This window comes from Typopeltis vanoorti, chromosome 24, assembly GCF_054136105.1.
Source record: "Typopeltis vanoorti isolate ZY-2024b chromosome 24, IOZ_Tvanoo_1.0, whole genome shotgun sequence".
NCBI lineage: Eukaryota > Metazoa > Arthropoda > Arachnida > Uropygi > Thelyphonidae > Typopeltis > Typopeltis vanoorti.
The window spans coordinates 41613596-41627640 of NC_143572.1; the positions used below are offsets into that span (position 1 = coordinate 41613596).

The 14045-nt window shown below is 37.0% G+C and overlaps 1 protein-coding gene across 1 annotated transcript in view; it reads right to left on the bottom strand.

Moving 5' to 3' along the window:
* The window catches only part of LOC150093129 (bolA-like protein 3), a 53529-nt gene that overhangs the window by 28521 nt on the left and 10963 nt on the right, over positions 1–14045 (bottom strand). Inside the window, exon 2 of the mRNA XM_090413972.1 lies at positions 2422–2530. Coding sequence (XP_090270098.1) covers positions 2422–2530 — 109 coding nt within the window. The remainder of the gene's footprint in view (positions 1–2421; positions 2531–14045) is intronic.

Sequence of the window (14045 nt, forward strand, 5' to 3'; positions counted from 1 at the left end):
TGATATTGGAGAAGATTTGAATGGGGATATAAAGCTGTTTGCAGAGGATGCAAAGCTGGGATGAACTATGGGGAGTAGAGCAGATATTGTGGTGTTACAAGAACACTTGAATAGACTGAGTGAATGGGCATGGGAAAGGGGATGCCAGTTCAGTGTTGCAAAATGTAAGGTTTTAAATTTGGAAAACAAACATGCAATGTAGAATTTACTCTTGGTGGGGATATATTGTTGGAGGTGGAGGAAATAAGAGATCTTGGGGTGATGGTGAATAAGGATCTAAAATTTAGAGGACATATTGCCAAAATTGTGAGGATAACATAATGAATCCTGGAAATGATGCAGAAGACAATGTCTTGTAGAAATAAGGAGATTATAGTTCCATTGTATAAGGCTCTGATTAGGGCAAATATGGACTACTGTGCATAGATTTAGTCACCTGGTTTTCAAGAGGATGAAGAGATGTTGGAGGGGATCCAGAGCAAATTGACTAAAATAGTTTCTGATCTCTGGAATGTTGAATATAAAGAAAGGCTGAGATGATGCAATTTACAGTCTAGTGGATAGGAAGAAGAGGGGTGACATGATAGAAATGTACAAGTTGGTATGGGATTGTTATAGGATTAATGAAGGGGTTTTTCATAAAATTGTGAGAGAACAACAGGTCATCCCTGGAAGCTATATAAGGAGGATGTGAGCAAGGGAGTGAGAAGCAGGTTTTTCCATGGAGAGTTGTGAATGATTGGAATGCACTGATTGTCTGAGAGCATGGTGTCTGAAGAGAATTTGAATGTGTTTAAGACGTGGTATGATGGGTTATATATATGACAAAAAGGACCTAGAAGAGTCTGTGACTCCATGGGATCATAGGTCAATAATAATAATTCCTGATGATGTCTCTGTGCCTGAGACAAAATAGTGAAATGATTACACCTGTTGTTTAATTATTTCTCTTTGTTCTGTAAATTATTTGATTAAAGTGCAACATGAATGTAAACCACCACCACCTAAGCCTAAATAAATACTCTCAAGGAGTGTATTATGGTAAGGAAATATTTGCCCAGGTCAGTTATGCAAGGAAAAGTAAAAAGCCAGGAGACAAATAGCCAGGCCAAAAACTTCAGAAAGAGATCAAAAGGTATGACTGTCAATTGGATAAGATGTAAGTCTTCTATTTTTATCTCTTTCAAACTGGTTTTGGATACAAGTTTGCAATCAGTTATTCAGGCTTTGGAATAATCAATAAAGGAAGATGGCAATTTGGATGACAGCTTGTTGGGGAGGGGGGTATCCAGTTCTTCTCTTATACAGCCTTAACATACCTTCTGGAGACTCAAGGAAATGGACCAAAAGAACTGCTTCAGTGATATGCTCAGTACATTTGGATCAAAAGGCTAAAAACAATAGTTCGACCAAGTGAATGAGGCACAGAAGTCACAAATTATTTGAATCAATTGTCCAATATTACAAGATATATTTGAATTCAAGGTGACATGGGCAGATGTCAGTCTATTATATCTAAATATATAAGGTTCTGCACTTTGAAATTCTGTACAGGGAGATGTTCCCTTGCATAAGACAATGATCAGACCACACTTGTACTACTATTACTGCAGATGTGATTACTTTATTTTTATAGTAATATAAAATTTTTGAAAAAGGTGCAGAGGTGGGCACCTGGCAACTTAGTTGGCTAGGTGAATAGCATATCTGCTCTCCAATCAACAGACTGCGACCTTGAATCCAGTTGTGGACAAAGGTGTTTGTGAATGTCTACAGATAGTAAAGGAATTTCAGTGGCTGGTGCAAGACCACGACAACTCTGCTTAAAAGAGATAAAATATAGCTTGGATAAGTTCCATACTTGGTCTCTAGAGCAGGACTTCTAGATTACTGAACCCTTAGCCTACCAATAGTATGAATATTAATGTACAGATGGGATTTGCAAAAATACTTAATGTAATCTCAGGACTATGAAATGTAAGGTTATGAGGCAGGCTGAAGAAGTATAACAAGATATATATTTATAAGGAGTTTACCAGATAGACATTGGAGGGATTTTCTGAAAGGCAGAAGAAATTAGAATAAGAGGTATGGACATCCTTTGGAATTCCATAAGGGTGTAGGTGAGTGACTGCAATACAAGGCTAATGTGTTGTAGGCAAGGGAGGGAGAGAGAGAGAGAGAGATGAGGATGCATCTCCAACAATGAATCTTCATGGAGGGTGTTATAATAATAAAACCATAATATTAATTTTATATACAATAAATAATCAAAATGGTATCCAACAGTTGAGAGAGAGAGCAACGTGACAAAATAAGACAAGTTTACTTCCTACAGTCAAAAAAAAAAAACCAATCTAAGAAGCTAAATATTGCAGCTTTAGGAGACTGTAGAAAAAGTTGGTAGTTGGTTTTGCCCACCTGAAATATCAGTAACTTGAATCTCAGTTGCCTTAGGAAATTTTTCTTGTAATACTTTGATGAGATTCTGTTCACTCTCTGTTGGTTTGGTACATAACCTTCGAAAGAACTGAAGTAAAATAAAAGTTAAATATTAAATACAGAACTTATTTATTGACAAGTATAATTTATAACCAATTGAAAAAACTTTCTATAACTATCTCTAATCTAGAGTATTTTAATAAGTGGTGGAAATATGATTTCTGTATTACTTCAACCTTGGTATCTCTTCTGGATCTGGCTCCCACTGACTGATGAGACGTCCAAAAAGGTCAAAACTGATCTGGATAGTATTCCTTCCCATAATGCATAGCATTATATATGTCCAAAAGGATGTTGAGGTAATTAATGTGAAGCCATGGGTTTCTATATACAAGTAACCTAGTTATAGACACTCTATATGCAAATTTTGCTTACACTTGGTTAAAGGATTAAACAAGAAAATAATTTCCTAGCAAGGTTAAATTTAAAGAAGAGGGATATTATATGCATAGAAAAATTAAAATCATGCTTTGAGTGGAACAAGAACAGTTATGTTAACAATGCTCTAAAAATATACCTATGCTTGTTTAATTCACCTCTATAATACAAAAATATGTACTGGCTTTGATTTCATCTTGAGAATTGTTTTCCTTCATTAAGTTGGTTTTCAGATTATCTAATCTTCAGCCAATCTAGCAGAGTAATGTACAATTCAGGTTTATGACCATTCATGAATGACATAAATATGTTAAAAAAAATACAAATTCCACTATTATGTTAGAGGTATGATGGCAGATTCTGCACCCCCGAGAAAAATAAAGGGTATTGATTTATTTTTTAGACTTGTTTGATTGATATAATCTATATCCTTAACTTACTCTCTCAAGTTTGGTTTTATTATTTATATTAACTAAGTAATAGATCTAAAAAATTTAAATAGAGATATTTAGTGTTGGGAATTACAGAAGCCTAAACTATTACAAAACATTTGTACATATTTCTCCTCAACTGCAAGTGTTACAATTTTTTCATCATTCACTATGTATGTGAATTTAATCTTATAACTGTTTCATTTCTGCAGGTATGCCTTAAAGTTCCTTTCTTTTAACCACTCTCTTCCTGCAATACATCAATAATATTATTTTACTGACCACATTATTTATACATATATGACAGAAATAACTATTTAATAATTATTTTTTAAAGGTTTTTAATACTACTGAGGTCTCCAAAGTCAAAAAGAAATTTCACGGTAAGGATACAATAACTTTGAACTCATGGCATAAACAAATCACATCCAAACCTATCTTACTACCTAAAAGATTGAACTTTCTCTTTTGCTTCAGAAGCTAGGAGGGTGGTCCGAAAAGTTCTCGGCCTAACAATGAAAAAACAAATTTATAATTTCAAAATTATTTTTATTTTTCAACATAATTTTCCTTAAGACGAATACATTTTTCCAGCAATGTTCCAGCGCCATTATCTCATCTCTGTAGTGGTTCTCAAAAAGATCTGTAAAATACCCCCTCTACAGCTGCAATCACCTAGTGATTCGAAGAAAAACGCTGACCAGCAAGGAAGATTTTTAGTTTTGGGAAGAGATAGAAGTCAAAGGGAGCCAAATCTGGGGAATAGGGTGGATAGTCCAACAATTCATAGTGCAGATCCCTTAATTTTCCCATTGCCAAAACAGCTTTGTAGGCAGGGGCATTGTCTTGATGAAAGATGATTTTTTTCTTCTGCAAACCATGTCTTTTCTCACAAATTTTTTCATCTAGTCTGGTTAAAAGATCAGAATAATAGTCCTCAGTTATTGTTTTACCCTTTTCAAGATAATTAATAAACAAAATGCCTTTAGCATCCCAAAACACTGATGCCATGACCATTCCTGCTGATGGAACAAACTTTGTCTTCTTTGGTGCTGAACAACCAGCTTCTGTCCACTGTTTTGACTGCTGTTTGGATTATGGTGTGTAATGGTGAATCCAAGTCTCATCCATAGTAATAAATCAACGCACAAAATCGGTTTTATTCTTGTTAAAATGCTCCAAGTGCTGTTCAGAGATTTTGATGAGAGTGTGTTTTTGATCTGCTGTAAGCAAGTGAGGCACCCATCTTGCGCAAAGCTTTTTCATTTGCAATTCTTCATGCAAAATATACCCTACACGTTCTTTTGAAATGCCTATAATCTCAGCAATTTCACACACTTTGACTCGCTGGTAATCCAATACCACGTCATACACTCGATCATTGATTTTTTTTTTTGGATGTCCTTCACATGGATCAACTTCAAGGCTGGTACGGCTATGTTTAAACTTGGCAGCCCATTTCTTAGTTGTCGAAAACAAAGAAAAAGAGTGCCCATAAACTTTCATGAACTTTGAATAAATTTCTTTTGGCGTTAAACCTTCTTTTACAAAGAATTTTATAACTGCAAGATACTCAATTTTACCTATTTCAAGGAATAGAGACAACACTTTTGCTTCAGTCAGCAGTATAAAACAAACCACTTGATAGAATAACTTGCATTTCACACGGATGCTTATGACAGATGTATCAACTTAGAAAAAAAAAAATCTTGCCGATAGTGTTGCCATCTATGATTGAGGCCAAGAACTTTTCTTACTGTCACTCATCTTCATTAATTCCCCATGTCTCTAATCTGCATCTGACTCCTTGCTGTGATATTTCCAAACTCTTAGAACACCACATTGCTGTTATTAACCTTTAGTAGTGGTTTTGCTATATAGGTAGGGTTCTTGCTGTGATATTTCCAAACTCTTAGCACACCACATTGCTTATTAACCTTTAGTAGTTGGTTTTGCTATATATGTATGGTTCATATACGTCCTGTATTTCACGGGATTGTATACGAACTTATTACAAGTCTGTGTCCTGGCATCCCGATAAAACTCTTCGGGACGCAGAATTGTCCCGTAATTTGTGGATTTGTGTTTAACATTCCCATTCTTAAACATAAAACATGCAATTGCCAAGAAATCAATATTAGTTATTGATCATCAAATTGTCTTATCAATTGACAATACTGACATGTTGCGAGAATAGTGCAACTAGAGGACATTGCAATAACTAAGCACGACTTATTTGATATGAGATCAGATTATCTGATCTCATATCACATCAAATCAGATCTGATAATCAGATGAGATTGATTATCAGATCTGTTATGAAACGTAATTAGTTTTATTATTTTATATGCCTTTAAAATGCCAAAGAGAAAGTGTGTTCTCACAGAAAAGCTAAGGACTGAATTACCCTTTTATTATACCATGTAATTGTGATGGCAAAGTCAACGAGAATATTGCATTACAATGTACACAATGTAATGCAATATTCAGCATACAACACGGCAGTCGGTCAGACATCACGTAGCACATCACATCACTACGAAGAGACACAAATTAGCAGAAAATGCAAATGTAAGTAGTAAAGTGTCAGATTATTTTTCTAAAAAACAGTGGGTGAAATGGAAAGAAATCTTGCAGCTGATGAAGCTACATCTGCATATCATGTATGCATGCACAACCAGAGTTTCAGTTCGATGGACTGCACATCAAAAATAATCCGGAAACTATATGACAAAAAGTTCACTTGGGGGTCGAAAGAAGACTCAAGCTATAATTGTGAGTGTATTAGCACCTTATGCAATGGCTGTTTTCAGAAACGAACTTGAGAAAGCTAATTATGTGTCAATAATGATAGACAGTTCTAACCACGGTACTTTGAAAATAGTTCCAGTTCGATACTTCATACCAGAAGAGGCCATCAAAACTATGGTTCTAGAGTTTTTAGATTTACCGTGTGAAACTGCAGGCCAACTTAGAGAATATGTATGGCAACTAGTGACAAAGTGGACTATTGAAAAGAAAGTTGTTGCCTCGTCAGCAGATAATACTAATACAAATTTTGGTGGAAGTTCCAGAAGAGGAAAGAACAATGTTTTTCATAAATTGAAATCAAAATTGAATCGTACATTGATAGGAGTTGGTTGTTCATCCCATATCATAAATAATGCCATACAATGTTCAGCTGATACATTGCCCATGGATTCAAGCTGTCATTGAAAAATTATATCAGCATTTTTATATCTATACTGTTAGAGTGCATACGCTCAAAGGTTTTTGTGACTTTTTAAATACCGAGTACAAGACAGTGTTAGGGCACTCAAAAACATGATGGTTGTCTCTGTACCCTGCTCTCAAAAGGATGAATGAGATGTACGAAGTTCTCAAATCATGTTCTTTCACTTGATAAACCACCATTGCTTCTAAAAAATTTCTTTAGTGATCCAGTTTCAGAGCTAATAGCCACGTTTCTAGAATGCCGATCTGAAATGTTTCATGCAACAATTTGTGCAATTGAAGGGTGAGAAAGTCACTCTTGCTGAAGCAAAATCCATTATTGAAAGCCTCTTAGAGAAACATCAGCAGAGACAAGATAATGATTTTGCAACAAGGAAAGAACAGTCCTTACTGAAGGCATTAATTGAAGATGGACTCATCACTGAGAAGAATTATGGTAATTATAAAAATGAATTTTATAACACCTATATAGAATACATCCAAGAATGGTCTTCTGACACTCTTACTTTTGAAAGTTTGTCTTGCATTTTATTGAAGAATCCAGAAGCCAGTCTCAGTTGGAAAAGTGTGTAGAGAAGTGGAACAACTATTGAAGAGGTCTGCCCAAAGACAAAAATCAATGAAATTGAACTGTTTGATGAGGTGATGATCTTGAAAAAGGCAATTATAGGGAAGAAAGAAGAAATTAAAGCAAAATCTACAGGAGAAATTTGGTATGAATTATTCAACATTGGAGTAAATGAATTAATAAATTTGAAGAAGATTGTCGAGTTCTTCTGCTGCGTTCCTGGCAAAAATGCTAGTATTGAAAGACTGTTTTCCCGGATTAACTCCTTATGGACAAACGAAAAGAATAGGTTATCTGTAGAAACTGTGAAAGCTATGCTCATTTTTAAAGTGTTTTTCAATAAGTACTGTGTGGAATTTCATAACTTGGTAAAACATAATCATTCTTTACTTGAGAAAATACAGTCATCTGAGTAGCATATCACAGGCAAAGATCAATGATTTAGTATTGTTTAAAGTTCAATTTTAAGATTGCTATAATTAATTAAATTATTTTCCCTTTGCTGGTGTTTTGTAAGTAAGAAAAGCAAAAAAATGTTGTTGGTTTCAAACCAAAAGTGTCCAGTATTTTTTTTTTTTCAAAAATATATGAATCCTATATATATGTGATCATCATCTCTCAACTTGGTAGACTCAGCCAAGTAACTTGGCTTCAGAGAAACCTAATTAATACTGTGACAGGCAAGTTAATTCTATCTCCAAGGTCTGTATATGTCTGTGAATTGCATGTATTCTTTAGTTGGTTTATGTCTTGACATGTTAAACTGTTATCTATTAGTTGGAAAGACCTTAGTTTGAATTCTTCCTAGAATGCAATGAACCTTGAGAACTTTTCAACTGAAGGACTTCCCAACTAATGAGTAATATTATTATTGACTGAACTACAAAGGCTCTCTCTCTCTCTCTCTCTCTATATATATATATATATATACTGTGTGTGTGTGTGTGTGTGTGTGTGTGTGTGTGTGTGTGTGTGTGTGTGTGTGTGTATATAGAGAGAGAGATGGGTCTGAAGATTCAATAAAAGAAGCCTAAGCTACCAGTTATTCACACAATACCTATGATATTATACCTCTCTTCCAACTCATTCATTGATAAAGCATTCATAATGATCTATCACAACTCCATTCCAGCAATTCACCAGTCTCTAGTACGTGCAGTTGGCCTAGTGGCTATGCACTTCGCAACCATATGCCTGGGGAAGGAGTGTCCTGGGTTCGATTCCTGTCACCAATGTGAAGAGCTTAAGGATCTTCCTCCACCATAGCCAAGTTAGCCGGTCTTGGGCATGGACAGTAGGGTTTTCCCCCCCAGTTTATCTGGGGGTTTTCATCCAGAAAGCAGGCAAACCGGCCCCGTAAACACACGGATCTACAGCTATAAATACTTAACCCCCATGAGGGGACTCAACTCGCCCCAATAGGGACGGGGGAGAAAATGGAGGAAACTCCATATGAATAAATAAACCAGTCACTAAGCAAAAAAAAAAAAAAAAAGCCCTGCACCTTTACTAGCCATACTCTTACACAACCTGCAAGGATAATCTTTTGTTCTCTCACTACCTGTCATGTATTGAAAAATTCTCCTATATCAATCTTATAAAACCCTTTTAGCAACTTAACTTTGCAACTTATACAATTTCAATCTATCCTCATAGAGGGCATTCCACAAACCTATCATCACCTTGATTACTCACCACTGAATCCTCAACAAAACCTCCACATCCCTAAGAAACCATGCATAGTATCTATCAGACTACTCACCATCTTGGTCACTCATCTCTGGATAATCTCCACCACTTCCTCATCCCCAAGATGCAGTTGTATTCAAGTCTTATAAAGAGAGCTAATAACTTTCCTATCACTACTTGATGTGTTCACAAAACATCTTTTGGGTGACCATTAATCCTCAAACTAATCTTCTGGGTTATTTTGTCTCCTTTTACAATATGCTCTCTGGACTTCTACTCCCTTGTCCCCAAATACCTAATTCCCTATAGTCCAGTTCTATCAATGTAAACTAACAATCAGTATAATTATTGCATGGGCATCTCCATGAGTCCAAAGTGTCATCATGGGAGACTCAAACTATCAACACAATATCTATCATACCCTCCTTGAAACCATTAACAAACTAAGCACTCACAATTGACTCAGGCAACCCATTCCATTCATTCACCACTAAGCAAAAATTTCAATCTAGTCTTCTCACCCTTGCTAATCACACTCTAACCCCCAAATTTTAAGGGCAAGCTCTTGTTCTGCTTCCTCTAGCCAACTGATGAAGCATTTCTTTCATATTAATCCTATAAAATCCTTTAAATAACAAATGTTTCTATCATATCCTCCCATGTTTTGCCTATCACACAAACCCTGAATCCATCCTCACAGGAAATATTCCACAGATCTTTACTCTTTCACAGTAAATTGACATCTACTATGTTTTGCTGATACAGTCAGACTATTTAAATCATCCTACAAGCTCTCTACATCACCTTGATTAAGTTTAACTCACCAAATTTTGCATCATCAACAAACAACTAAATATCTCCTTTCAAATTATGTATATAAATTATATTATTTATGTACAAATTAAACAGCAGTAGCCCAAGCACAGAGCCCTGTAGCACCACTAGTCACCTACCTTCTCCTGAATTCTGCTCTTCCATATACTACTTTTTGGTATCTGTCCATCAGCCACCTCTTTTATCCATATCACCAGTTTCCTATCCAACCCCATTTGTTGCAGTTAGTGTAACAGAGTTCCATGTGGTATGCTGTCAGATGCCTTTGCAAAATCCCAGTATCATCACATTGCCATTCCCTTTATCTAACTCAGTTGTCACTCTATTATAAAAAGTATTTTTTTTTTTTTAATATCTGATCCATGCATGGCCATAAGACCTATAGCACATTAGTACCATGTATAGGCAAGAGGAATAGAATAAAGGAGGAATCTGTTCACATTTTGCTTGAACAGCTCAGGGGAAGAGAGTGGGGGGAACTGTCCCAAATGACAGAAGCAGATGGAACGAAAGAGGAGGCAGTGAAGTTGGTTTGGTGAGTTTCAAGATGGAATGTAAAAGAATGTTGGTTAGCAGTAGCTCTTCTATTAATAATTTTGGAGGAGAGTGGAGGTATAATAGTGGCCAATTCAGCAGAGCACTGTCCATGAAAGCATCTGTATCTGAATTAGTAGAAGACACAAAGCAGAAACTGAATGTCTGTGAGAGAGGGATCATTAATTAACTGGACTGTCCTCTTCTGGATAGAAATTGAGCAATCCTAGAGAGGATTTTAATGCACCATTCCAATGACTGGGCAGATTTGGGATTTGTATAGGATTTTAATGCACCATTCCAATGACTGGCAGATTTGGGATTTGTACAGAGTTAGCAGATGTGGAGGTGTGAAGTAGTGTGTCTTGTGCAAAAAAATACACCAAGTTTTTGCAATCAACAGCTGAAAGATCAGCTGTAGATTGCAAGTGACAGAATCCATATTGGGGATCACTGATTAGTTGTTATGTCTCTAGGTGGTTCAAGAGTTGGTTGTTGATTACCTCCATAATTTTAGAGAGAACAGAAGTAGGAGCAATTGGATAGTAGTTCACTGATTGACTCCTAACACCTTTCTTTGGGTTGGGCTGGATGTGGGCCAGATGCTAGTCAAATAGGATAGATTGAAGAGGCAATACAGGATAGGTGTTAGTTCTAGGGCATAGTAGGTGGTATACCATCAGGACCAGATGCCTTGTGTTCAGGTTGCTAAGGATTTTTGTCGGAGGACTAAGGGCAACACGAAGGGAGCCATTCTTGATGGAGTGGAAGAAATCACCCAGGTCATCAATGCAGGTAGAAGAGAAGAATGATGCTAGTAAATCGGCCTTGTCTTTAGGGTGAGGTAACTACAGACCATCTGGATGTGAGAATCATGGAAACCTGGGTGGGCAGAAGTTGCACCCAATGGCCTTGGCAAGGGACCAGAAGGAGCAACTGCCATTTGGGTCAGAGGCGAGTTTGCAACATTTGGCCCTTTCAAAGTCTGACATGGACTTCATGATGATTCTTTTACAACTGTTGCAGGCTACAGTATAGGTAGAGTGAGCAGCTGGTGTTTGGGGTCTTGAGCCATTCAGAGTAAGCAGAGGTTTTTTCCTTTACAGCATTGGTGTGTTATTCAGTATGAGCAGGTGTTTGGATCAGAAAAACCGAAGCAGTAGTCAGGCCATGGGAAGGAGGAATACTAGTCACAGATGTCTTCTGGGTTGGCACCCTTGTAGTGCCAAAGGAAATGAGACTGTGAACTGATAAATGACGGTTGTTCAGTGGCAAAAAAAAGGACTTGTATGAGGTTATGATCTGAGTTTCCAAGAGGAAAACTGACAACCACAGTGTATATACTTCGAAGAGAAGCTTGTTATGAAGCGGTCAAGTGTGTTGGCAAATCGAAGGGTGTTGTCAGGTGTTCTAGTAGGAAGATTGACGATAGAACATTGTTGATGGCAAACATTTCAGTATCCCAGTCTGCTTGATCAATGACACTGGAGAAGAGAAACCATGAGATGTAGACATTGAAGTCACTGACCTCACTATTGGGATATTTCAACTGCAGAAAGTTGAGCTTTAGAGAGATAGTTGAGGACATCAGAGTGGTTGATGGATCTGCAGTTTCTCTGACATGGTATGTTGGTTCTGATGAATGCACAACTGCCACCCTTCTGGCAAAAATAACTATGTAATGTATAATTTGGGCAGTTGAGGTTCTAATAGGAATAGTAATTCTGGTTCAGATGACTGTATTTGGTAGTACACATTGTTTAGGCCATGGATATTGGTGAAGTGGATGTTTTTTGTTTGTATGGATTTTTTTAAACTATTTTTGTGAGAGAATTTTTGAGATCCACAGTAAAATTGCATTTCTTTGGATTGTGGTCCATTGTATTTGGTGTGGAAGAGATAAAAAGAAGCTGGGCATGCAGTGAGAGGTGACAGATTTGAAACATGCCACTCACACAGTCTCCTGTCCATACATGGCCTCAACAGTTTCCCCCCCCCTGGATTCACAGCATTTGGTCTCCCTCCAGTCATGAACTGGCAAAATAAGTGGTTGGAGGATTTGATGCTAGCTGATCAGGAAACGTCTAGATTTGTTACTAATTGGTTTCATCCTGTGTACTAATTGGGAGGGCAGGCTTGCAGAACTGTTTTACTGCTGTATCTATGAATGAGGGAGGGTCTAGGACCTCTACAATAATAGTGGTATGTCATTGAAGGTATCACTCTCACTGCATGTGGGAAGAGTATGTGTGTGTGTGGGGGGGGGGGGGGGAGGACAGAAACTGGAACCCTTGTTCTAGCGACCAAACATGGCTGCAGTCACTTCAGGTCTCCAATAAGCAAGGTGGTGGTATTCCACCAGGTGATGAAAGGCATCTACCACCTAGAGGTCTAGTTGATATTTCCTCCAACTAGGGAAGATATACTTTTGAAGCAGCAATGCTCACCAGGTTCGTCAGAGCTCATTTGTGGAAACAGGTTATAGCATACATTCATATTTACGAATTTAGGGACACAAAACACATGTGTTGAAATGATTATTTTACTTATTATTAATAAAATAACACTTAACGTTTCAACCCCTGTATTGAGGTCATCATCGGAAAGATACATGCGCACAGGAAACCAAGTAAAATGCTCTTGCACTCTATAAAAGTAAATTAAATCTACGCTGTCAAATGATCTTTTTCTTAGCCTGACCTCTAGTGATAAAAAAAAAAAATAAATAAAAAACTACAATAAACTCTGCTAAAGTCCTCCTATACTAAGATTCTTCTGGATTTGTACAGTTCAGATTGATATACTATGATTTTCTTCTGGACTTGTACAGTTCAGATTGTTATACTACAATTTTCTTCTGGACTTGTACAGTTCAAGTTGCTATTGAATGTTAAGGAAAAAAAAAAAACACTTCACCAAGTCTTCTTGTATTGAGACTTTTCTTTGGCTTGTTCTGGTTGCTATAAACATTGCAAATGGGTCCTCCACATTCTTGGAATGTTTAGACCATCATTTTTGTTCAGATTTGGATTGTTTGAACATTCCACATGCTTCTTTAAATTTCCTCTCAAACCAGGTTTTGGTGCAGTGTAGGGACTTGGTACCTTTCCAATCAATTCTGTGGTACGTTTGGAGTGCGTGGTCAGAAAGGCCGATTTTTCCAAAATGGAGGTATTTAATGTCGTATGTGTTCATCCTTCCTAAATGGGATGGTTCGCCCTGTTTTTCCCTATGCATGGTATGTGGGCTAGGTGTGGAAGAGGATCTTTAGAACTGAGTAGGTGTATTAATTTTGTTGGGGGGTTTAAAGGTGGTTTTGATGTTGTATTTGTGTAGTGTTCTATTTTTTCGGAAATGCCTCTAACATAAGGTATGGCAATAGCATTCTTGAAATCTTTTTTGTTTTTAGTGGTATCTCTGTGGAAGATCTTGTGAATAGTTTTTTTACTGTATTATCCATTTTTTATGGATAATACAGTAAAAGTTCTGAGGGAAGAAGTGTGACAAGTGTCTAGGAAAGAAGAGAGTTGTTTTTTTCCATTTCAATGGTGAATTGGATACGTTTTTATTGTTTGTTCAGGTGACAAAGGAATGTATTTAGTGCTTTGTGGCCATGAGGTCAAATGGCAAAAATATTGTCGACATATCTGAGCCACATTTTGGGCTTTAGGTACACTGACTCTAGAGTTCATTGCTCAAAGTCTTCCATATAAAAGTTAGCTATTGGAGGGAAAAGTAGTGAGCCCATGGCTGTACCCTCTTTTTGAAGGTAAAACTTGTTTTGCCACACGAAATGTCCAGAGCGGAGTATGTAGGCAAAGAGGGCCATGATGTCATGTGGAAATATGTTCTGTAGGAGCACGATAGTATCACTG